This window comes from Argentina silus (genome assembly GCF_951799395.1).
Source record: "Argentina silus genome assembly, chromosome: 7".
Taxonomy (NCBI): domain Eukaryota; kingdom Metazoa; phylum Chordata; class Actinopteri; order Argentiniformes; family Argentinidae; genus Argentina; species Argentina silus.
In genome coordinates, this window is record NC_139661.1 from 13,636,398 (window position 1) to 13,662,849 (window position 26,452).

The 26,452-nt window shown below is 48.3% G+C and overlaps 1 protein-coding gene across 16 annotated transcripts; it reads left to right on the plus strand.

Annotated features, from left to right (window-relative positions):
- The first annotated feature begins 431 nt into the window (after window positions 1-431).
- On the plus strand, window positions 432-23,482 carry atxn2 (ataxin 2). 16 transcript variants are annotated; one of them, XM_083673819.1, is made up of 24 exons: window positions 432-931; window positions 3,160-3,193; window positions 3,637-3,696; window positions 5,040-5,111; window positions 5,541-5,691; window positions 6,797-6,811; window positions 7,917-8,050; window positions 8,643-8,734; window positions 8,977-9,168; window positions 9,749-9,945; window positions 11,005-11,232; window positions 13,090-13,275; window positions 13,532-13,714; window positions 14,481-14,588; window positions 14,766-14,836; window positions 15,008-15,333; window positions 15,536-15,602; window positions 16,202-16,348; window positions 18,841-18,913; window positions 19,542-19,735; window positions 20,729-20,855; window positions 21,347-21,846; window positions 22,081-22,258; window positions 22,460-23,482. In XM_083673819.1, the coding sequence occupies exons 1-24, from the start codon at window positions 819-821 to the stop codon at window positions 22,486-22,488; spliced, it is 3,477 nt and encodes a 1,158-aa protein (XP_083529945.1). In that variant the 5' UTR covers window positions 432-818; the 3' UTR covers window positions 22,489-23,482. The 16 variants fall into 16 exon arrangements, with proteins under 16 accessions (XP_083529945.1, XP_083529957.1, XP_083529953.1 ...); XM_083673831.1 differs by having other exon boundaries at window positions 21,347-21,777; XM_083673827.1 differs by having other exon boundaries at window positions 18,841-18,907.
- Window positions 23,483-26,452: the final 2,970 nt, after the last annotated feature.

Here is a 26,452-nt window from a genome sequence, read left to right on the forward strand (position 1 = left end):
ACTGGTTCCATAAAAAAAGATGTGTTGTATGTGGCACGAACCGAGACCTTTTCAAGTTATTCTAACATAAATGTAATTTACGACAATCATAAAAAAATGCATTATTACTGTCTGGAAGGGACACGGAATGTGCTGTAGAACGTTACACACCGGCTCACGTGGATGCCACAGTTCTCCCCGCTGATGATCCCTCGACTTCCTGCAAATAGTGCGGGTTTGAAGGTCCTATAAATCCGAAGAAGATGAGAAACCGTCTATTTCTCTAACTCATTTGGGTTTAATGTGATCCAGTTAGTCGAAAACGTGTCCATCTGTAAACTGTCAAAGGACAAGGCGCCAGATATCTAGGTGGGATGGTGGGACCCTATGAAGCGGTGCTTATATCCCTCCGCCGTTTTTTGTCCCCTTTCAGACTGTTTTGGTCTTTTCGCTGTTAGCAACGGAGAGAATCCGAGATAGCTGAAAATCCCGTTTGAGATTATTAAAATTAATCATCAGGAAAGAGAAACAAATTGACAGGTGGTGTATTGCATACGTTTTGTGCTGAAGATTAATCAGCGCGCATTGTCGTTTTTTTAAGATAGATTTTTTGTGTTTTAATAGACATTACCTGCTAAGTTCGCTTGCTATCCAGCTAGCATTCTCATTGGTGTTGAACTGCCGCGATAGCTAGCCTAGCAAATTGACAGCTGCGAGCTATTTAACATTTCGCCAGCCAACAATATCAAATATTGTCTCGTCGTCATTCGCTTGTGGTGTAGAACCTTTTTTTGAAACGTTAGAAAAACACCGCAAACGTTGTCGTTTATGGGATCATCATGTCAATGAAGCAGGCCGGTGGAAATCGCAAACCCGGCGGTAGCAGCAGCGGTGCTGGTGCTGCCGCTGCCGCTGGAGCCGGAGGAAGCGGCGGACGCCAGAATCTGGGCAGGTCGGTGTTTTATGCAGTTGAAAATCCACCAAACAAACGGTGTTATGATACCGTTGACAGTCTCCAATCACCTGTCCCCAAATGTGCTTTTTATTGCAGGAGATGACATTTCCGGAATGTATGTTAAAACGTGTCTTGTGTGTCAACGCATTTTGGTTGTCGGGCCTGACACTGGCTGGCAACGTTGGAGGTGGTAGGGTGCAAGTTGCTGGCTAACCAGCTAGGCAGCTAGCTTAGGCCTGCGTATGATGATGTTGAGCATCGACCTACAATGCCGTCAGTGTGCACTCAAGCAGGGCAGTAAGTCACAGAAGTGCGATGGGACAGATAACCTAGAATTTCTCGGTCACCCCCGAGTGACCGTTCATGCCGTTGCATCAGCGCTATGCATCGGTATGGGTTATATTGGATGGTAAATGGGTTAGCGGGGGATAGCGTTGCATTCTTTTAATCTTAGCCAGCGAGGTGGAAGGGTAGCCCCTGCCACTGACGAAAGCTAAACAGCCGTTTTGTTTAGGAGTCAGTGAGCCACGAAAACAATGTTGCAATGGTTTTGCCAAAATTTGATACGATTTGTGTGTGGGTGCGAGAGAAAAGGGGCGGGCCGGGGGTCTTATAGCGAAGGGAGACCGACCGATGGCTCTCTCTCACTCCCTCAACCTTGACGTTGTGGTTGCTGCTTGTGTAAAATGATGTCCTTGAAACATGACATTTGTGTAAGTGCCGCTCTCAAGTAACTCAGATCACCCGATGTGCAGTAGACAGTGTATCAGCATGATGAAATGGATAGCATTCCATTCCCAGCAGCACAGTGCGTAGCTAAAGGTTTTAGTTGTTTTACTCAGTCATGAAAGAGTGTCCGACCAGTTCACTGTTAGGTGAAATTGAAGACACTTATCAAATATATATTCCAGTCAAGTCCTATAATGAAAGTGCAGCATGCACTGAAGCTCTGAGACTCGTGAATGTGTTGTAGAGTAGAGGTGTACTTCTTTGGGGCTGCTTACTGAAAGTGGTTCAAGTCAAATGTTAATTCTCTGTGGTATTATTACTCATCTAGACGAGGAGGAAGTGATTTTGATTGTGTGGGAAAGTGGGTGTTGCTTGGCTGAGTGTGACTGTAGGTTTCTCTTCCTGCTCTACGAGGTCCTCCTAGCCAGACTAGCATATTAGAAGAGAGGCGCCAATGAGCTTCAAACAGTTCCATATAACTTCCTGGATAAACTTCCTGATTTACCCAGTATTGATTTTTCCTCTTGGACTAACACCCGGTTGCCTGGCAACACGTTCCGTTGTTATAACGTAAAGGAACTATTTGGCGTTGGCCAATAGAAAATTGGCGTCACTCTTCCATACAGAACACTCTGCTCCTAGCTATAATTCAGCTGTGATATTCACGTACTCTCCTCCTTTCACACAGAAGCTGAATGAAAACAGTCTTGTTCCCACTGTGTGAACTCTCCACCCCAGTGCCGCAGCGAGGCTTGGTGAAGCCCTTTGAAGACTCTCAGCCTGTATTGTGTCGCGCTGAGAGCCGAAAGCCACATGTGTTTTTTTTTGTGTGTTTTTTTTTGAGTGTCCCACTCTTATATTTTTCATTTTATAGAGACAGGAAAGGATATGTCAGGGTATGTCAGCAGGGCATGGGCCAGATTAAAACCCATGACGTGGGCATATGTTTGCACTGTATGCCTGGTGCTAGACCCCTGGACCCCCCCAGGCCGTGGTGCTAGACCCCTGGACCCCCCCAGGTCATGGTGCTAGAAACCCTGGACCCCCCCCAGGCCATGGTGCTAGACCACTGGACCACTCCAGTCCGTGGTGCTAGACCTCTGGACCCCCCCAGGCCACACACAAACACTTTTTATGAATCAATGGAGAAGTATGTCACACACAATTTGCAACATAATCCTAATGCCGTGATGATGATGAAGATGATGATAATTTTGACCATGATGTTTGATTTATGTCCTGTAGTGGTTATGTTATGGGGCTTGAGGAAGAGGAGGTGATGATGATGGTGGCGGTGGTGGTGATGATGAAGATGATAATGATTTTGACCATGATGTTTGATTTATGTCCTGCAGTGGTTATGTTGATGGGGGTGGAGGAGGAGGAGGAGGAGATGGTGGTGATGATGATGATGATGATGATGACGATGATGGTGGTGGTGGTTGCGGTGATGATGTTGTTGATGATTTTGACCATGATGTTTGCTTGTCTTTCAGAGGGCGACACAATGCCAAAGGTCCCTCTGCAGCAGTAAGTCAACAGTCTGGTATTTGACCGTAATTTGATTCAGCTCCCGTTGATTATGTGCATTAGACCCACACATCTGAGTAAGCATATGGAGATTCTGTGGTCTCCTTGGTTTTACCATCAATCTGCTCTGCTCTACTCAGTCATGTAATGCTGCAATGTATGGTCTATAGTTGGGATGTATATCAGCATACACCAGGGGAGGCTGGTGGAGGTAGAAATCGGAGGATGGGCTCATTGTAATGAGTGGTATCAAAGACGTGTTTGATACCACTCCCTATTCCATTCCGGGCGTTACAATGAGCCTGTCCTCCGATTTCTACCTCCACCAGCCTCCCCAGGCATACACACATTGTTCTGAGGGACCAGTACAAGTACATGTCTGCCTCATAGTCCTCTTTGTCCAATAAGAGCAGACTTTGATGATGTGTATGCTTGTCTTCCAGGTCGTCTTCAATGGTGTATATGCAAATATGAGGATGGTCCATGTGTTGACATCAGTAGTGGTACGTTCCCCTCTCCTTGTCTCTGTTCAGAACGGGGATCATTGTACTGTATGTAACGCAGGGGAGGCTGGTGGAGGTAGAAATCGGAGGACTGGCTCATTGTAATGCATTGAATGGAATGGTGTGTTTTGATACCGTTCCTCATTCCATTCCATGCTTTATAATGAGCCCGTCCTCCGATTTCTACCTCCCCCCAGCCTCCACTAATATGTGGGTCTCATCATTTCCTCAACATTGTTGTTCCCAATAGAAATAGAATGAATAGAACTGACATGCAACATTCCATGGTGGGTGTAGCGGTGGCCATCTTTGTTTATGCTAGCCACATTTGCCATGGTCTGAGGAGATCACTCATTCTATTTCTGTGGTGGTTCAATCCTGACCAGGGGGTAAAGTCCCAGGAAGTCTAATCCAGGGCTTCTAACAGACATACAGGCATGCATGTTAAACTGAACCTCTTTTAGACCATGGGTTAACCTCAAAAGTCTTTCCTTCAAAACGCATGGGAGGAGAAGGACCGAGGGGAGATCAGATCTTCTCCTCCAAAGCTTTTTGAAAAGGATGTGAGGAATGAAGGGAAGACTTGAGAGTTAGCCTCCATGCTTTTCTTTTAAGAAGGAGGCAACACAGCTAGGTGTAGAGCAGAGGAGGCTGGTGGAGGTAGAAATCGGAGGACGGGCTCATTGTCATGCATGGAATGAGGAATGGTATCAAACACATTTGTTTTGATACCATTCCTCATTCCATTACGATGAGCCCGTCCTCCGATTTCTACCTCCACCAGCCTCCTCTGATGTAGAGGGTGGTCTGAGTGTCTCCTCCCACCTACCTAAGTGACCGCGGGCCAACACGGAACATGGCTTTAAGGTAGATGCTAAGTGGGATCCTTGGGACGACCCTACCCTATACCATAACCCTTACCTAACCCAAACCATTTGAAGTCTCAACTTCAATGGGGTGACGACAGACTCGGGCCGTCCCAAGCATCCCCCTTAGCATTCACCATGGCTTTAGTCAATGGGCAACGGAATACTGATGAGAGAACACAATACAAAAGCTCATTTTATCAAGAAACCCCACCCCCACCCCCCCAATATCAATCAAGCAACTGTGACTTGTACCACATGTTGTGTTCTCTCCCAAATCCAGCAACGCTTGCAATAATTCAGCTAGTCTAATTTGCGATGGCAGCTGGTTTGACAAACAAAGCTGTTTTAGAAAATTGATGGTTTATTTTTCGCTGCAGATGGGTGTTTTTTCCAGGCAGGAGAGTTGGTTCTGACTTACTGTAGCAACACGGGTGTGAGAATCAAAGCGTGAACACGTTGTCTTCTCCTTCACAGGGAACTAAATGCGAGCTAAAGGTGAAGAACGGAGTGGTTTATGAAGGAGTGTTTAAAACATACGGCCCAGAGGTAAGGCACAGGAGGATCGTCACACACATCAAACACAACAATGTCTACCTCCACCAGCCGCCCCTGACATCCACCATCATAAGATAAACGACATATTGCTCTATCTGTTTTCTAACTAGATGACAGTTAGTCCATTTTTTGTGGCTAGAGGGTCAAGAAAAAAGTGATTTTTCTATTTGTAACACACACACACACACACACATACATCTAGTATAAGACATGGTGACAGATGTGTGTTTTTAATATATCTGAAGGTCCAAGGTCTCTCTTGCACGTTAACTCGGCATACACAATGTACAGTTATACATCATACAACATTACAACAATATGTTGATATGTATGAGTTGTGGAGTTGAATTTCCTCTTGGGAGGACATTAACATCTATCCATCTATCCATCTCTCTATCCATCCACCTCTCTATTGCCCAGTGTGACCTGGTCCTGGACGCAGCCCACAGAAAGAGCCCAGACCCCAACGCCGGCCCGCGGAAGGAGGACATCGTAGAGAGCATCATCTTCAAGGCCTCGGATGTGGTGGTGGTGCACTTCAAAGACGTGGACCTCAACTTTGCCAGAAAAGGTACAACTTACTGCCAAGATAGCCAGCCAGACACACACACGTACACACACACACACACACACACACACACACACACACACACACACACACTCCACCAATGATGGATGTTGATTTGAAAATAAATGCCTATCGGGTCAATACTACTAAGATGGTGGACCCCCTCGTGTAGATACTGTATTGTTGTGGTGTCAGTCGAGCTGAATCACGTCTGTCTGAAGGCTGTCTCTGTGAACAGCCATTGAAGAGTAATGTGATATTGATTTGATCTCCCAGACGCCCTGGCAGGGATACTCAATAAGACAGGATGAATCACACTTCATATCTGAGCCTGTCTGGCCCATATGCTGCACAGCAAACTGGTCCATACAGTATAGGCTTAGTTTCTGGTAGTGTGGTGAAAAACTCAGCTATGGAAGAGATGTGGTGTGAGGGAGGGATTGGTTAGCTCAGGGTTTCCCAACAGCCAATCTTAGCGCACCCCTGAGATTCCAGGTTTTGTTTTAAGCCAACCCAGTTGATCAAACAGGCAAATAGGTTATGATATCGTAGACGTTATATAAACGTCCATCTCAAAACATGATTGCTGTAAGCCCTGTTATGGCTCGTCTCTGTTACCGTGGAGACACCTTAGCGATGCAGGATTCTCCCCAGAGAGTGTCAGAGTGGCTCTGCACCACGCTTTGGACTTGGCGGCGCCACCATGTAAACATTTCAAGGCAAATTAAACTATATATTTAGTCATGATAGAGTAACTGTCTTTGACAACATCGTTGTTAAAAACGAAAGTCAAAGCGTTATGATGGTTATGTTAACCTGACTGTTGTGGGCTGTTTTAGGGCAGGTGTTGGGAAGCCCAGCGTTAGGTAGTTAGTTAGCTAGTTAGTAAGTTCTGTAACTAGGTAGTTAGGTAGTTAGTTGGTTAGGTAGTTAGTTAGGTTGTTGGTTAGTTAGTTAGCTAGTTAGTAAGTTCTGTAGCTAGGTAGTTAGTTCGTTAGGTAGTTAGGTAGGTTGTTGGTTAGTTAGCTAGCTAGTTAGTTAGGTTGCCCTCCAGTCTTCTCTCCACTGACGCATTCTTCCATGTGCCTTTCTCCTCTAATGGCTCTAGTCTCTTCAGACACAGGTAATAAATGGCTGCTTTCTGCTCTTGCACCTTCTGTTTTGTTGACACGCACGCACGCACGCACACGCACGTACGCCCCCACACAGTTTTTTTTTTTTTGGTCAAGGAATAAACCACTAAAACGTAATTGAAACTTTGGGCAAATGAGAATGAATAAATCTAGGTCAATCCTCACATTTGTCGTCCCAAATCTCACCCACCCTTTTCCTGAAGGGCTGCACCTCCCCACACAGCTTTACCAGCCTAGGGTTGATGTCCACCACGGCTCTAACACCTGTCAGCTCCCTCTCAGAGGCGAGGACACAAGTGAACACTTCAGGAGAAGGGTGGAGAGTTGGAGCGCAGAGTCAGCGTTTTTGTTGTAACATGGCTTTCAATAGATTATCCGACAACACCTCACGCTGAAATGTGGAAATGTTATAAAGTGTTTTATATTTTTGGGTTTAATCTCCAGAGTAAGATTAAAGGGGTGTTACGGGAATGTACAACAAGGTGTGGAGGAGTCTATTGAAAGCAACTGAAACATCAAAGAAATCAGAGCTTTGTAAAAAATCACTAATGTGTCTATCGTATTGCACTGAAATATGACCCTGACATATTGATTTGAACATTGATTTGCATCCAAAGGGTCTAAATCGGGCTAATGCAAGCATAGACTCTTATTTCACAAATTGTATAAATGCTGTCTGAGTATGTTTACAGGCAAGCTAGAAGTCACATGATATTTCACATGCTATGACTATGACATCAGTGCATGTTTTCTGCTTTCCCTCTTGAGTTCTCTCATTGGTTCCTGACGTGAATCCTATGGTATGATTTTGCTGCTGCCCTCTGACCCTGGGTTGTGAGTGTCTCTAATGCCTAACCTGACCCCCTGACACCTGACACCTGACCTGGGTCACCTGACTGCCAAAGCAGAGACTGTGCACCTGGGTCTTAGGACTGCTGTGTGTGACATGTGACATCCCCACCACACCTTTACCCCAGCTCGTGTGTGTGTGTGAGTGTGTGAGTGTGTGTGTTTGAGAATATGTGCTTGTCTGCTATAAATGTGTGTTTGTGAGTGCTTGACTGCTATAAATAAGAGTGTGTGTGTGTGTTGTAGACAACTTCACGGACACGGCAGTGGCGGTGAGCGGCAGGATAAATGGGGAGCACAAGGAGAAGGCCCTGGAGCCATGGGACGGAGGAGAGCAGCAGACGGCCTCAGGCAGCCTGGAGTCCCTGGACACGGACGTGGTACGAGCTGCCCTGCCCTGTCTCTAGCCTGTCCTGCCCTGCCCTGTCTCTAGCCTGTCCTGCCCTGCCCTGTCTCTAGCCTGTCCTGCCCTGCCCTGTCTCTAGCCTGTCCTGCCCTGCCCTGCCCTGTCTCTACCCTACCCTGCCCTGCCCTATCCTGCCCTGTCCTGTCTCTCCCTCTAGCCTGTCCTGCCCTGTCTCTAGCCTATCCTGCCCTGTCCTGCCCTGTCCTGCCCTGCCCTGCCCTGTCTCTAGCCTGTCCTGCCCTGCCCTGTCTCTAGCCTGTCCTGCCCTGCCCTGTCTCTAGCCTGTCCTGCCCTGCCCTGTCCTGCCCTGTCTCTACCCTACCCTGCCCTGCCCTGCCCTGTCCTGTCTCTCCCTCTAGCCTGTCCTGCCCTGTCCTGTCTCTCCCTCTAGCCTATCCTGCCCTGTTCTGCCTCTCCCTCTAGCCTATCCTGCCCTGTCTCTAGCCTGCCCTGCCTTTTTAGGGTAACATTGTTTGTTACTCCACAACTGCGGTCCAAAAACATTGTATTGACAGAATCCCTGTTGTTGTTGTTGTTGTTGTTGTTGTCTTCTTCTCCCTCCCTAGTCAAACGGCTGGGATCCCAACGACATGTTCAAGTACAACGAGGAGACATACGGCGTCAAGTCCACCTACGATGCCAGCCTCTCCACCTACACGTAAGCATGCAGCACTACCCTCTCTCTGGTGGGTGGGTGTGTGTGTGTGTGTGTGTGTGTGTGTGTGTGTGTGTGTGTGTGTGTGTGTGTGTGTGTGTGTGTGTGTGTGTGTGTGTGTGTGTGTGGGGTATGTTTGCATGTGTATGGGGCGAGATGTTTACTGGGACTGAGCTATACTGTAGGTGTGTGTGTGTCTGTGTCTGTGTGTCTCTCTCTCTGAGCGTCACCCTCTGATCCTGCAGGGTTCCCCTGGAGAGGGACAACTCTGAGGAGTATCTGAAGCGTGAGGCGCGGGCGGCCCAGCTGGCGGACGAGATCGAGGCCAGTGCCACCTACAAGGCCCGCGTGGCGTTGGAGAACTCTGACGAGCGCACGGAGGAGGAGAAATACACCGCCGTGGTGCGCGGAGAGAGGGAGCCACACACACTCAACAGGTCAGTCCGACACACACACAGGCACACTCACACACACATAGGCACACACACACTCATGCACTCACATTCTCTCTGACACTCACACACACCCCCAAACAATACATTCCACCCAGAGAACTCCAGCCCTCTAGAGAGTTTGGAGTTTAAACACACATTTGTTGTTATTGTTTATCATTGTAATGTGTGATCAAAACACACATTTTCAGCAGGGCTGAAAACAGTCAGCAGGGTTCTCCCCAAAGAGTGTCAGAGTGGCGCTGCGCCACTGTGAATTTAGCGGCGCCACCATGTAAACATTTCGAGGCAAATTAAACTATATATTTAGTCATAATAGAGTAACTGTCTTTGATCACCAATGACATTGTTGTTAAAAACTGAAGCGAAAGCGTTTTGTGAATTCCAGTTTTGTTTTGTTTGTCTTTTGATGTGAATAAACCTGAGTTGATGATGCAATCCAGCACCACGCTGTTCAGAAATCCTGGGGAGAATCCTGAGTCAGTATAAAATGAAGTGGGACACACACACACACACTCTCACTCTCACTCTCACTCTCACTCTCACTCTCACTCTCACTCTGAAGCTCTGTGTCCCGTCTCCCCAGAGAGAACAAGTACATTCCCCCGGGTCAGAGGAACAGAGAAGGGATGTCTTGGGGGGCGGGCCGTCAGAACTCCCCCAGACTGGTTCAGAGCAGCAGCACCGGACCCCCCCCTGCCCGGCCAGGACCCCACGACTATAGCCCCAGCTCTGGAGCCGACCAGCGGGTCGTCAACGGAGGTAAGACCCCCCCCCCCCACCATATCTCCACCCAGGACCAGACACAATGAATCAGACAGCGGAGATAGGCGCCATGTTCTAAATCCAAGGACGTCTGACTGCTGCAGCCCTCCAGGCCTGAAGAGGGCAGTAGACACCTCAGTCCTGAATTGACCCATGGTTTAGTGTTCACTCTCATGCTCTATGCTCATGGCTTGTCCATGGACTTGTTTAGATGTGTGTGTCAGAGTGTGTTAACATACTTCACCAGACGAATGTGCCCCCCCCCCCCCCCCCCCAGCCCACTCTTCACACAAACTGCTCCCATTCCATTCTCCTACATCACATAAGACACCTTCACCTGCGATAGCCTTGGAATGAGTTTCAGGAATTAATCCCGTCCAGTCCCATTCCATTGCATGTGTTTCAGGGTTTCCTCACATCCAATCCCATTCCATTGCATGTGCTTCAGCGATTACTCCCACCCAATTCCATTGCATGTGTTTCACGGTTTACTACCATCCAATCCCATTCCATTGCATGTGTTTCAGCGATTATTCCTATCCAATTCCATTCCATTGCATGTGTTTCAGCAATTACTCCCATCCAATTCCATTGCATGTGTTTCAGGGTTTACTCTTATCCGATCCCATTCCATTGCATGTGACTCTTTGACTACATTAACCATGTGAATGTCCATTGAGGTTAATTTCTTGTTCTCTGGGTATATTCCCTTTTTTCACTCTTTGATTTGATAGTTACTTTATTTAGTTCTTCTCCTCCTCTCTACCTATCCCTCTCTTCTTCAGCTCTTCCCCTCCTCTCTACCTATTTCTTTCTTTGTCCCTCCTTTCCTCCCACCCTCCCATCCTATCTTTCCTTCAATCACCCCTCATCCATATCAATCTCCTCCCTCCTCTTATCTCTCTCTTCCTGCTAACCCCTCCTTTTCTCCATCCATCCCTCCTTTTCTCCATCCATCCCTCCTTTTCTCCATCCATCCCTCCTTTCTTTTTGTTGTCATATTTGTTCTCCTTTGCCGTCGTCTGTCCAACATTCTCATTTTTTTTACCCAATCAGGAGGCGCCCCGCCCCCCTGGCCATCGCCCTGCCCGTCTCCCTCCTCCCGCCCTCCCTCTCGCTACCAGTCAGGCCCCTCCTCCCTCCCTCCCAGGGCGGTCACGCCCACCCGGCCTCCCTCCAGACCCCCCTCGCGGCCATCCCGGCCCATGTCCCACCCCTCCTCCCACGGCCACGGCCCCCCAGCCCTGGCGCCCTCCACTCTGCCCAAACGCATGTCCAACGAAGGTACCCGACCGCAGAGTGGAGCTAGCTAGCTAGCTAGCGCTACAGGGCCACAGGCATGGCGCTCACTGGGCTGGAGTGTGTGTGTGTGTGTGTGTGTGTGTATGTGTGTGTATGTGTATGTGTATGTGTGTGTGTATGTGTGTATGTGTGTATGTGTGTATGTGTGTGCGTGTGTGTGTGTGTGTTCACTGGGCTGGGCTGGGCTGGCTGCACCATAGAGATAGATACTGGTCTGTCTCATAGAGATACATACAGAGGCCTACTAGTCTATCTATACTCTGGCAAGACTGCTTCATAGACATACATAGAGATACATAGCGATATATAGGCCTACTACACTACATAGAGATACATAGCGATAAATAGCCCCACTACACTACACAGAGATACATAGGCCTACTACAGAACATAGAGATACATAGGACTACTACACTACATAGAGATACATAGGCCTACTACAGAACATAGAGATACATAGGACTACTACACTACATAGAGATACATAGTGATAAATAGGCCTACTACACTACATAGAGATACATAGGCCTGCTACACTACATAGAGATACATAGGCCTACTACACTACATAGAGATACATAGGCCTACTACACTACATAGAGATACATAGGTCTACTACACTACATAGAGATACATAGGACTACTACACTACATAGAGATACATAGCGATAAATAGGCCTACTACACTACATAGAGATACATAGGCCTACTACACTACATAGAGATACATCGCGATACATAGGCCTACTACACTATATAGAGATATATAGACCTACTACACTACATAGAGATACATAGCCATACGTCACTATATAGAGATACATAGCCCTACTACACTACATAGAGATGCATAGGCCTACTACAGAACATAGAGATATATAGGTCTACTACACTACCTAGAGATCTATAGACCTACTACACTACATAGAGATACATAGCCCTACTACACTACATAGAGATACATAGGCCTACTACAGCTCATAGAGATACATAGGGGCCTACTACATACATAGAGATACATAGGCCCACTACATACATAGAGATACATAGGCCTACTACAGAACATAGAGAGACATAGGCCTCCTAGTCTATCTCTGCTGCTGCTCGGTGTGTTCTAGTCACTAACCTGCTACCACAGGACGCTGCTGCTTCAGGTCACAGCTTTTGGCTTTCAGATGGTGTTTGGTTTACTTTAACCCCACCATATTTCTCTCTCTCTCTGTCTCTCTGTCTGTCCTGCAGTGTGTGTTGTGTGGTGTTTGTCCCTCCCAGCTGGGTGTGTTATCAGTGTGCCCTCCTCCTCCCTCCACAGTCACCTTTGACCCTGCCATGGTCACATGGTCACATGGTGTGGTACGGTATGCCCACCAGGACACACTGGTCAGAGGCTTGGTGCTGTGAGCAACACACCACTGTTCATTCAGTGTGTTCTGTTAACTCATTTACTTAATAAAGTTGTCCACATTGTCAACATTCTAGAGTGCCAAGAGTGACTTTATTCACCAAAAATGCATGCAATGACGCCTCATTTTGTAGCAAAAGTAGCAGCAAAAGTCAAAAGTATTGTTACTAGGTAAACATCAAAGAAAACACTTGACACTCTAGGTGGTGGAGTGTTGTAGAACTCTTTGGCAATTGGTGAATTAATGTGTGTATTAGTTCAGGGTCCCTGGTCGAACTGTGGTCAGGGACAGATTCACCTCACCGTGACCTTTGACCCAGGTCCCACTGAGTGACCAAGCACTAAAGAACTCTCCCTGATTGGTTGATGGTCCCCCCCCCGCCATCTTGGCTCCTTCTGCCCATGACGTGTGACCTCTGACCTCGGTGTGTCCCCAGGCCCCCCCAGGATGTCCCCCAAGACGCAGCGCACCCCCCGCACCCACAGAGGGCCCCCTTGCAGGACCGGAGGCCCGCCGGGCGTGGACTTCATGTCCCACAATGCCCCGGGAGAGGTGCCCGTGGCTCCGCCCACCCGCAGTAGCTCTTCTTCCGGGGGCACCTGGTCTTCCGTGGTCAGCGGAGGTAAGAGACCAACTCAGTCAAGTCTTTTTTTAGTCTTTTTTTCCCTGCCCTAACCCTCCCCTAATTGGAGGACATGAAAAGAAAATTATAATTATAGGTACGATACTCTTTTTTTGCCCAGCCACTAATATCAATACCTTTTCTTCCTCCTCCTCTTCCTCCTCTTCCCCCCCCTCCTCCTCCTCCCCACCTCTTCCTCCACCCCCTCCTTCCCCTGCTCTTCCTCCTCCTCTTCCTCTTCGTCCTCCTCCTCCAGCTCACAGACCCCGCTCCCCTAGACAGAATAGTATGGGCGGAGCCTCCCCTGGCTCCTCCTCCTCCGTCGCCTCCCCCCAGGCTGGGACGGCCCCTGTGGAACCGGTTACCACGCCAACGTCAGCCTCATCACCCACCGCTGCTAGCCCCGCCCCCAATATGGCCGCCACGCCCTCAGCAGAGGGTAAGTCCCACTTTTTTGGGAAAAATGTAGCAAAAGGATTTTCCGATTTGGTTAAATTTAAGGGTTTAGTTAAGGTTAGATTTAAGGGTTTAGTTGTGGTTACGGTTAGGGTCAGTTTTAGGTTTTGACCTAGTCCGGCTGTCAATGGGATGCTGGTCAGAAGGGTCTTAAATGGAAACTTGAATGTCCTCCAAGAGGCAGACCAAACTCAACAACAAAAACAACAACAGGCCTATCTATAGCAAACTTGTTTAGTGGCTAACTCTCTTCCTCCTGTCTCTCTTCCTCCTCTCTCTCTTCCTCCTGTCTCTCCTCTCTTCCTCCTGTCTCTCCTCTCTTCCTCCTGTCTCTCTTCCTCCTGTCTCTCTTCCTCCTGTCTCTCCTCCCCTCTTCCTCCTGTCTCTCCTCTCTTCCTCCTGTCTCTCTTCCTCCTGTCTCTCCTCCCCTCTTCCTCCTGTCTCTCCTCTCTTCCTCCTGTCTCTCTTCCTCCTGTCTCTCCTCCCCTCTTCCTCCTGTCTCTCTTCCTCCTGTCTCTCTTCCTCCTGTCTCTCCTCCCCTCTTCCTCCTGTCTCTCTTCCTCCTGTCTCTCCTCCCCTCTTCCTCCTGTCTCTCCTCTCTTCCTCCTGTCTCTCTTCCTCCTGTCTCTCCTCCCCTCTTCCTCCTGTCTCTCTTCCTCCTGTCTCTCTTCCTCCTGTCTCTCCTCCCCTCTTCCTCCTGTCTCTCCTCCCCTCTTCCTTTCCTCCTCCTCCTCTCTTCCTCTCTGAAGCCAAAGAGTCTCGTGTCCAGGAGACGAGACAGACGTCCCCTACAGCCAATAAGGAGAACGTCAAGCCCCAGGAGAGCTCCTCCCCCAGCCTCAGACCAGTCTCCAAAGGTCTCACACACACACTCACACATATTCAGACAGACAGACAGACAGACACACACACACACACACACACAAACTTCTCATTGAGATCAATGCAAGGTTCACACATTAAATACATTCACATGCAGTTTCTCTAAATAGCATAATGAAATTATATTAACAGGCTTCTCTCTCTCTCTACAGGACCACCAACCATGGCACCAGACCACAGAAAACAAATAGACAATTTAAAGAAATTTAGTGTAGATTTTAGGGTAAGTTGAATGTAATAATCTCTTGAACATTGTTCATCTTAATCTTTTGTTGTAAATAGAATGTCAGTGTACAACCATAGTAATCCCTCCTCCCTTCTCTCTCTCTCCCCCTCTCCTAACCCCCACGTCTCACCCTCTCCCCACCCCTCCTCCCCTCTCCTCACTCCTCAGTTGCAGTCCAGCTCCAGCTCAGACCCGGCGTTTGATCAGCTGATGACCAAGCCTCCACGGGACCCGGGCGGGGACAAGCCCAAGGACCTCCCCCTGGACAAGAGCTCCGCGGTGGGGGGCCAGGAGGGCGAGGAGGGGCCCGGGACCCCTGCAGGCAGCAGCAAGCCAGGCAGCCCTGCTGCCCCCTCCCCCTCCTCCTGCCCCCCCGCCCCCGAGCAGAAGAGGGGGCCGGACGTGACATCACAGGGGGTCCAGACGTCCGCCCCCGCCTACGGAGGGGGAGGAGTCAAACCTGAAGACAAGGAGGAGAAGAAGGAGCTTCCTGAGTGAGTTAGGAGGGAGAGGAGAAGGATGGATGGACGGACGGACGGACGGACGGAGGGAGGGAGGGAGGGAGGGAGAGATTTTTCTGAAAGCGGGGAGTAGACTTGAGTTCACTTGAGGAGAATATTTGGTTCGAGAGGCTGAAAGGAATGATTGAATTTGTGTCTTAAACATGAAGATTTATTTTCCTTCTTTTCTTTCCAGTCAAGTGAGGAAATCGACTCTGAACCCCAACGCCAAGGAGTTCAACCCCCGGGCCTTCAGCGCTCAGGTCAGAGTTCAGGGTCCACACTCACACACTCACACACTCACACACACACACACACACACACACACACACACACACATATTCACATTATGCCAGGGCTTTGTCAGAGTGACTCTGCTCCACGCTGTGGACTTGGCAGTGTCACTATGTGAACATTACAAGGTAAATTAAACTATATATTTAGTAATGATAGAGCAATTATCTTTGATTGCCAACAACATGTTGTTAAAAGTCAAAGTGTTTTGATATTCCTCAGTGAATTCAGTGTTTTAGTATTATTTTTTTCGCATTTTGATGTGAATGAACTCGAGTCGGGTTTTGATGATGCAATCCAGCGCCACGCTGTTCAGACATCCTGGGGAGAATCCTGGTGTTCCTCTGAGAACTCTGAATTCTGCTGGAGGACACTGTAGTACATTGCAGGCCTATGGAGAAACTTGATTCTCCGGAATCTAAATGGCGTTGACTCCAACTCTGCGTTGTCTATGTTGCCTTTTCCTCACAGTGACTAGAGCTCTCACACAATGTGCTAACTGTTCCCTGTTCCCTGTGTGCGTGTGTGTGTGTGTGTGCGTGTGTGCGTGTGTGTGTGTGTGATCCAGGTGAAGCCGGCCACCACCCCCACCCCACCCCGGCCCCAGGGCCAGCCCAGCCCCTCCATTGTGGTGCAGCAGCCCCAGGCCGTCTACAGCCAGACGGTCTGCTTCCCCCAGATGTACCCTCTGACCCCCGTCAGCCCTGGAGTCCAGGTGAGAACACACACACACACCCACACACTCCTCACTCCTCTCTCTCTTTTTCTCTCTCCACTCCTCTCCTCAACACTCTCTCCACTCCTCTCCTCTCCCCTACTCTCCTCCCTCCCTTTTCCTTGTTATGGTCCAAAAGGAAAGAATGTGTCATTCCTAAAGGAGGAATCTTGTAGTTTACCTCATTGCCTGTTTGTTGTCCTCTGTGTTGTTGTTGTCCCCTGTGTTGTTGTTGTTGTTTTCTGTGTTGGTGGTGTTGTTGTTGTTGTCCTCTGTGTTGCTGTTGTTGTCCTCTGTGTTGTTGTTGTTGTCCTCTGTGTTGTTGTTTTCTGGCGTGTTTGTGTGTGCTCCATTCTTCTTTGGGTATGTGTTTGTTGGAGCATGCACATCTTCCATCTCCTCTCTTACCTGTCTCTCTCAATCTTACCTGTCTCTCTCTCTTACCTGTCTTTCTCAATCTTACCTGTCTCTCTCTCTTACCTGTCTCTCTCAATCTTACCTTTCTTCCCTCTCTTACCTGTCTCTCTCAATCTTACCTGTCTCTTTCAATTTTACATATCCCTCTCAATCTTACCTTTCTCCCTCTCTTACCTGTCTCTCTCAATCTTGCCTGTCTCTCTCAATCTTGCCTGTCTCTCTCAATTTTACATATCCCTCTCAATCTTACCTGTCTCTCTCAATCTTACCTGTCTGTCTCTCTGACCTGTCCTGTCTCTCCTCTGGTCTGTCTTCTCTACTATTTCAGAGTGTTAATAGTATTCACATTCCTCATTCAAGCAGGGAATCCAGTATGTGTGATGTAGTAGAAACCTTACCATGGCCTCAGGGTGAATGGCAGGTCATTGTGGATCTCTTATGAAACAGACATTAATGGGTGTAACAGTGAAATACTGACCGTTTTAGGGAAACAAGCCTCTGACTGCCCTCCAACCTCCTGGCTGGTCTTTGAGCAACACATTAGTAATGTCATCACAAGGCCAGAGGAAGATTGACCTGGATAAGATGTGCTGCTCTCATACATGACCTACATAGAGGCATATAGACCTACATAGAGGCATATAGACCTACATAGAGGCATATAGACCTACATAGAGGCATATAGACCTACATAGAATATCGTAGACCAACATAGAAGCACAGACCTACAGAGACATACATAGACCTACATAGAAGCTCATAGGCCTACATAGAATGACAGACCTACATAGAAGGATATAGACTTACATAGAATTACAGACCTACATAGAATGACAGACCTACAGACATACATAGAAGGACATAGACCTACAGACATACATAGACCTACATAGAAGGACATAGAAGGACATAGACCTACATAGAAGGACATAGACATACATAGACCTACATAAAAGCACATAGGTTTTATTATGTTTTATTATGTTCGCCAATCCATGCTGAAACAAGAAAAGATTTCATACACACAGCCGATATTCTTTGGGCAGGTAGGAAACAGAGAGGACTCTGTACATACACACGTTCCCAAGGTTGATACAGCAACAACGCTTCGACCCTCATTCACCAGATCTCAGGGTTGAAATGTTGTTGCAATGGTATAATAACCGCACTTGGAAAGATGTACTGTATTACACACAGAGTCCTCTTTTCCTGTTTGCCGGTTCATAGTGACCTAATAAAACACGCTTTTCTTCATGTTGCTCTAAGAATTGGTTGGTGATCCAACATCAAGTCACTTGAGAGAAAAAAAAATATATAAATTTTTGTGACCAACTAAAGAATGGCTCTTTTTTTTCCTTTCCTCCCTCTGCTCTCTCTCTCCATTAGAAAAGCATAATCTGGAAGGTTTGTGCATTTCCTTAGCTTCCTTTCTTACTTTTAGTTTTTCTCTCCATTTTTCCAAAGTTCAGTAAAAGATGTCTGCTTGCTTTTAAATGTCCATCCGATGTTGGTTCGCCAACTTCTTACTGCAATTGGTTCCCACCTGTCATCACAAACAGGCCTTAACCTCATCCTCCTAGCTAAGGCTTCATTAGGCTACATGTTTAAATGTTATGTAGGTTTATGACCTGTCTGTGTATGTTGAGTCAGACCTAAGTGTTGTTTACGCTTATAATATATCATTTGAGATGTGCAGTAGAATGAGATGTGCATGTTCATATGAGGACAGGACCGTGATCCCTGTTAAAACAGGATGGACAGGACTGGATTTGGACTATTTATTTAGATGTAATATCTGACTATTTGTCCAGACTTGTAGTGTGTGTTGTCGCCCAGTAGGGGGCAGTGTGTGTGTGCGCAGGTGTGTGTACTGTACTGTACTGTGTGCATGTGGCCTCAGGTGAGCGGCCAGGAGAGAACACCCTCACAAGGCATGCTGTGAACCAGGAGTGTGTGTGAGGTCAAAGTTGAATGGTCAGGTGTGTCTTAAGGACTGTGATGAATGCAAACCAGCAGGTGAATCTAGCATGTCACTTCCTGCTCTTATGATCTCCTTCCTGTCCCGCCCCCCCCAGTCTCCAGCCATGTACCACGTCCAGATGCCCCACATGACCGTCAGCCAATCCAAACCCTACAGACCAGGTAAAGGTGAGAGTACTCACTAACATACTCACCTGTCTGTCTGTCTGTCTGTCTGTCTGTCTGTCTGTCTGTCTGTGTGCGTCTCTGACTGTCTCTGGCTGTCTCTCTCTCTATATCTGTCTCTCTGTCTGTATCTCTGTCTGTCTGTCTGTCTGAAAACCTGCATCTTGGGATAACTTAGATATGCACACACATATTCTCTTGTAGCGTAAAGGGATTGAATAGCAGACATGGAATAAGACATGTTTTGGAGCATTAACCTTATTATTAACATTATTAACTTAACCTTTTCCAGGCGATGTTATGTTTTTTAAGTTTTTACAGGAGACCTGAATGTGGTGCCGCTCAATTAGTGTCAGGCTTTTGACGGACTTGTTTAGTGTGCAGGACAGCCAATTAGAGGCCTTCATTGATGATGCTGCTGCTGCCCCTGTGCTTTTGGAAATGAACATACAGGAAGGCTTTCATCTTAGATCAGGCTAAATAAAAAAAAAAGCTTGGTATCCTTACACATTAAGAGCGATTCAACCTCAAACACATCAGAGCCAAGCACAGATGTATCTCTGTTCTGTTACAGAAGTGTGTGTTCTGAACGGCTGTTGTTGTTGTTGTTGTGTCCCACCGTCTCCTGCAGTACCCAACATGCCCCAGCAGAGGTCAGAGCAGCACCACCCCCAGGCCACGGCTACCATGATGCACCCGGCCACAGCCGCCGGTCCGCCCATCGTGGCCCAGAACCCAGCCTACTCGGCCCAGTACTTCACCTGCAGCCCCCAGCAGTTCACCAGTCAGCAGCTGGTGCAGCAGATGCCCCACTACCAGTCCCAGGTACCACACACACACATATACGTACACACACGTATACTGGACATGCACACACACTCACACGGATATATATACACACACACACACACCCACACGTACATGTACACACATACAGATATATAAATATATATCCACACACATACACAAGTACAAACACACACGTACACTCACTCACTCACTCACTCATGTACACACACACACCCTTATTCTCTAGCCACCAGTCTCAGGTACACCCCCCCCCCCATAACCCTACGACTGTGACCACCCCCCCCCACCCCCCCATAACCCTACTACTGTGACCGTGTCCCCCCACCCCATAACCCTACGACTGTGACCGTGTCCCCCCCCCCCCATAACCCTACTACTGTGACCATGTCCCCCCACCCCCCCATAACCCTACGACTGTGACCATGTCCCCCCACCCCCCATAACCCTACGACTGTGACCGTGTTCCCCCCCCCCCCCCATAACCCTACTACTGTGACCATGTCCCCCCACCCCATAACCCTACGACTGTGACCGTGTTCCCCCCCCCCCCCATAACCCTACTACTGTGACCATGTCCCCCCACCCCCCCATAACCCTACGACTGTGACCGTGTTCCCCCCCCCCCATAACCCTACTACTGTGACCATGTCCCCCCCCCCATAACCCTACTACTGTGACCATGTCCCCCCCCCCATAACCCTACTACTGTGACCATGTCCCCCCCCCCATAACCCTACTACTGTGACCGTGTCCCCCCACCCCCCATAACCCTACTACTGTGACCATGTCCCCCCACCCCCCCATAACCCTACTACTGTGACCATGTCCCCCCCCCCCCATAACCCTACTACTGTGACCATGTCCCCCCACCCCATAACCCTACGACTGTGACCATGTCCCCCCCCCCATAACCCTACTACTGTGACCATGTCCCCCCCCCCATAACCCTACTACTGTGACTATGTCCCCCCCCCCATAACCCTACTACTGTGACCATGTCCCCCCCAGGCTCAGCATGTGTTCAGTCCTGTGATGCAGGGTGGAGCCAGGATGATGGCTCCGCCCCCCCACGGCCAGCCAGGCCTAGTCTCCTCCTCCACCACCCAGTATGGGGAGCAGACACACACCATGTACGGTAAGAGACCCCGCCCTGTGTGTGTGTACGTGTGTGTGTACGTGCGTGCGTGCGTCTGTATGTATGTATGTATGTATGTATGTATGTATGTATGTATGTATGTATGTGTGTGTGTGTGTGTGTGTGTGTACGTGTACGTGTGTGTGTACATATGTACGTGTGTGTGAGTGTGTATTCTCTGCTCACTTTTTCTGTTCTTTGCAATATCTGGGTGTGTGTTTGTGACTCACAGAAAAATATCTGGGCCTAAGTTTCTCTCTCTCTCCCTCCCTCCCACTGGGACCATATATACTGAAAAAGCTATGCACTCACTGCAATGTAATATGCTTTTGATAAAAGCATCAGATAAATGGCATATATGATATATTATCTACCCCTCCATCTATCTCTCTCTCTGTCTGTATCTCTCTACCCCTCCATCTATCTCTCTCTCTGTGTGTCCTGTATGCTCCTCCATGACTCTAACCTCCTCCGTGTCGTCGTTGTTTCAGTGTCCCAGGGCCCCATCCCCCAGCAGTACCCCCACCCCAGCGCCACCCTCCACCCCCACCCCCAGCACCCCCAACCCTCCGCCACCCCCACCGGCCAGGCCCAACAGGGAGGGCAGCACGGGGGGGGCGCCCACCCGGCCCCCAGCCCTGTCCAGCAACAACAACACCAACACCACCAGGCCCAGGCTGCAGCGGCCCAGGCCCAGGCTGCAGCGGCCCAGGCCCAAGCCCAGGCCCAGGCCCTCCACCTGGGCAGCGCCCCGGGGCAGCAGATGTACCAGGCCCTGGCCCCCACCCCTCCCTCCATGGCCCCGGGGCCCGGTAACCCCCAATCCCCCCAGGGAGGCTTCCCCTCGGCCCCCCAGCAGGCCGTCTACCTCCACCCCCCCCAGCACGGCTTCAACCCCGCCCACATGGCCCACATGCAGCAGGTGAGCTCCGCCTCCACCTTCAGAAGCCCCTCCCTTCACTCTAGCGAGCAGTACATGCTGTATCAGCAGGTTAGTGGGTCCGTCGCCGCTAGCAACGCACGTACATCACAACACTTTAATTATTATTATTGTTTTCCAAAAATATTGTGTGTCGTAATATGTATTTTATTGTGAATTTTTAAAAAAGTGTTTTGTTTGTTTTAATGTGTCAAAATGGTGAGGTGTCTGTCACTAACCTTCTCCCCTCTCTCTCCTCCCTCTCTCCCCCCCCCCTCCCTCTCTCTCCCCTGCACCCTCCCTCAGGCTCATATGCAGTCTGGGATGGTCCCCTCCCACCATGCCACGCCGGCCCACCCCCCCATGATGCTGATGGCCACCCAGCCCCCCGGCGGCCCCCCCCAGCCCCAGATGGCCCAGAGTGCCCTCAACCCCATCCCTGTGTCCTCCACCACACACTTCTCCTACCTGGCACACCCCCAAGGTAGCGTCCAGTACGCCCCCCAGGTCCCCTCTGGACACACACACACACGCGCATGTATAAACACTCACGCGCAGACACTCACACACATTCACTCACTCACACACACACACACATACCACATACACACATCTGTATGTAATCTAACCAAAACAAGAACATTTTAAAGTAATTTCCTCCATTTTGTGTGTGTGTGTCGTGCAGTTCAACAACACCACCAGCAGCAGCTGTAGGGGACGCTGATGAGTTGACGGAGCCCCTCTGCCGCTCCTCCACGAGCCCTCTGACCCAGAGAAGAAGAGGAAGAGGAGGAGGAGGAGGAGGCCCAGCCACCACACAGCTCTCTGGTCGCCTCTTCATCATGCTACACATGTGCTTACCTCTCCTGACCAGTCCCAATCCCAGTCTCCTGTCCTATCCCAGTCCCTCTCCTAAGTCCCAGACCCAGTCCCAACATGTGTTTCCCTCTCCTCTCCCAGTCCCAGTTCCCACATATGCTTCGCTCTCCCAGTCCATCTCCCAGTCCCACTCCGTCTCCCAGTCCATGTCCATCTCCCAGTCCCAGTCCCAGAGCCCACGTCCCACGTGCTTCCCTCTTCTTCCAGTCTGTGTCCCAGTCCCAGTCAGAAGCATGTTTAACAGGCTCATGCAGTGGACTAAAAGAGATATTTTATTGATCTAGAGTTCTAATAACAGAATGTAAGGGTTCCTCACTCTCCAGCCCCCTCGTCCCTCCCTCCCTCACACACATCTTTAAAACACCTGCAGAGGGTCCCTCCTAATGTGTAACTCGGTTCAGCTTGCCAATGAAGAATTGTGTGAGAGAAAGAAAGAAAGAGAGAGAGAGAGAGTGAGAAAAAAAATCAAACTGGAACTTGTATTTCTTCTGCACCTTGATATGAAAAATTCTTCCATCTCTTAGACAGTATTAACATTACTGTTGACTTGCTGCTGCTACCACCGCTGCATTCAAGAACAGGTTCTAACCAAACTAAAACAAAATGAAACTCTTCCTGTGTAATTAACAACGTTTGGCAAAAAGGTCAGAAAGCATTATTTATGAATTATGATGATGGTGGTGAGGTGGTGGTGGGCCCCACGTCTCACCAGACCATTATGTAACTTTTAAGTTAAAAAGAAACTTTTACTTTGTAGATAATATAAATAATTTAAAAAATGAGAAAAAAAAATTAAAAACAATAAAAAAGTTTTAAAAACTGGATGAAATGTCTCTGTGGTCATTACATGTGTGGTTTGTTTTGCTTGCTTGTTTAGGGTTTGATGATGTTTCTTCTTTCTTGGGGTCATTGCCTGGTTGTGTTTAAGTCCCTAGCTCCATGCTCCGTGTAGCGGAGGTGATTTGAAGTGACGCTCTCGTGATGAGGTACCCCTGCCTGCGATGCTGCCCTCGCACCATGAAGACGTTTTCCCAGACCCATGCGAGAGGTCGTCTGTTGTTCAGTTGGTAGAGCATGGCACTAGCAGGGCTGAGGTTGTGGGTTCAATTCCTGCTGGGACTGTATATACAAAAACATTTATGTACTGTTAGTCGCTTTGGATGAAAGCGTCCACTAAATGGCCTCTGGTTCAATCCTGCCAAGTAAACATGCTCCTTGTCCTAAGAGCTGAAAGGACTGAAGTCACACAAAGCTTTCATATCCAGTATATCTGTTAAATCAGTCTAGTCTCGCTCAGTCAAAAGCCTTTTCTCAATTGTTAGGAATGCGACTCCTCCAGGCCACTCCTCCTCTCCTCCTCTCCTCCGTCCTCCAGTGGCGTCCTACTGAAAACACATCGGAGGAGAAGATCTAGGCTCCTCCCCTTAGATGTTCTCCTCCAACGCTCTTTGAGGATGAAGTGAGTGGAGGACAGAGGAGAGGACCCGAGGAGTTGTGTTCCTCACAGTTGAGAAAAGGCTCAACACTCCATAAATGAAGTTACAAGGTTCTCTCTCGGAGCCTAAAATCTACTGTTTGCATACATTAGATGCAGGCCCAGAAGAGGGCAGTAGAGAGCCACACAAACACGACAAGCCTCATTGCAGGTTGATTTTTTGGTTAGCTTTATTTTACAAAAGTCAAATATACAGTTGATATATAATTTAGAATGATGCTTATAATAACTGAGAAACGTAACAATTGATAAACAGATTGACAGATGGGAGAAGCATTGGTGTGGCTGCAATGATGTCATAAATCATTATCTTGGGGAGAGTGGATGGTTTACAGTGGTAAAACGTGACCAACAGTATTGAGAGGACATACATTCATCAGTTGGACTAACGGACAACATCAGACAACGGTGTGATTGATTGATTGACAGGGCACAATTAATGCATGGAAGCAAATGTTTAATAGTAAATAGGCAGACCTGAGGCTCAAGGGGTTATTGTATTGTCTGGAGTATAAAACGAACCTAGACTAGACACATGTTCTGCAATAAGAAAATAACTCTCTGAACTTTGAACTCTCCCCAACCCTGACTGTGGTAAGTACTGGTGTCGGTCATCCAGGGAGAGGCTACCTTTAGAGAACAGGGAAGGTAGCTGGATGCTGTGAGCTGTACAGGGTGGGTATTGTGTTGATGGGGGTGGTGTTTCCAAGTGCAAAGTCTGAATTCACAGATTCAGTGAGGCTATATAATATGAAGCTGTTTTATTTGTGGTTTTATTTTTAAATCTTTGTGCCAGAAGTGGCTAAAACGCTTGGGGAATCTCTCAGATATTGCACGAAGTTCTACCACACAGTCTGGCCCTGAGGTTGGAAGGAGCACAGCAACAACAACATCAAGGCAACGCAAGGCACAGTATAGAATTAGAACTAGAATACAAACTCATTCTAATTCTAGAATTTTAAATCATTCTAATTCTAGAATTTAATTCATTCTAATTCTAGAATGTAAATCATTCTAATTCTGAGGCACAGTCCTTCTCTCTCTGCCTCGCTTCTGCTCAGACAGAAACTGATGGGCCAATATATTATATTAGATACCGCTACTTTCCTTTTGCTTCTCAGAGCAGAGCTGTGGGACTGGGGCTCGGGGTTAGTTCCAACTGGAGCGCAGGAGACCAACCGTACTGTGCAGCCAATTTCTATCCATATCTCCCCCCTTCTCCCTGTCAGTTTACTGCATACATACATGGAGGATAATATTTTGTAAATATTCCTTGATAGTTTTTTTGTTACTGGCATTACGCATTGAGAATATTCATCTTCTCTCTCTGTGACTTCTTCAGAGAAAGTGGATTTCCTGATCGTGTTAAAAGGAAGTCGACCTGCCTTTGGTGTTTTTAAAAAAAAAAAACAGGAAACCCCACTATGATAAGGAGAGAAAAACAAAAATACATCACCATAAATACTGGCTGACTTATCAGGGGTGAGCTAGGTTGGGCTAGGCTGAGCTAGGTTGAGCTAGGTTGGGCTAGGTTGAGCTAGATTGAGCTAGGCTGAGCTAGGTTGGGGTAGGCTGAGCTAGGCTGAGCTAGGTTGAGCTAGGCTGAGCTAGGTTGGGCTAGGTTGGGCTAGGTTGAGCTAGCTACAACGCTATCAAGAAGGTTTCACTGCTGGGTTAGTGTTGAAGCAAGGGAAAGAAGATGTCATAGACTAATACTGTTAGAGAAGTAACTATAGCAACGTGTTTGATGAACAACAACTGACACCAAGAGGGCAGGTTGGTCACATGACGAGGTTAGTCACATGACAGGTGGTGTTTAGGGTTGAACTTTAGTAGAAACAAGTCAGTGTTGTGTCTTTCCAGCCCTTGTGATTGGAGGAGGTTTGTCTCCCTCAGGCACTGATTGGTTAAGACAGACCAATGGAACATCTGCAAACATTGAAGTAGCATAACAAACAAACAACAAAAAACACAACAACAACAACAAATGCCATCAGAAACGACCAGGCTCAGTCAGGAGGACCATGGGAGGTGACCCCTGACTCCAGCACTGTCCTGGGGTCACTGTCCTCTGTGTCAATGTCCACACTAGTGTACCACCAGGGGACGCTAGTGGAGGTAGAAATCAGAGGACGGGCTCATTGTAATGCATGGAATGGAATCAAAACACACCATTCCGAATGCCATTCCATGCATTACAATGAGCCAGTCCTCCGATTTCTACCTACACCAGCCTCCCCTGATGTATAGCCATTACAGTGCTCCATTCTGTGGTATGCTTGTGTGGATGTTGGAAGGTGGATG

Excerpts from the sequence above, each read along its gene's own strand:
- atxn2 (XM_083673819.1), top strand. The coding sequence starts at position 819 with ATGTCAATGAAGCAGGCCGGTGGAAATCGCAAACCCGGCGGTAGCAGC. Across the intron at positions 5,112-5,540 it reads TTAAAACATACGGCCCAGAG|TGTGACCTGGTCCTGGACGC; the intron begins GTAAGGCACAGG and ends TCTATTGCCCAG. Across the intron at positions 15,603-16,201 it reads CCCGGGCCTTCAGCGCTCAG|GTGAAGCCGGCCACCACCCC; the intron begins GTCAGAGTTCAG and ends TGTGTGATCCAG.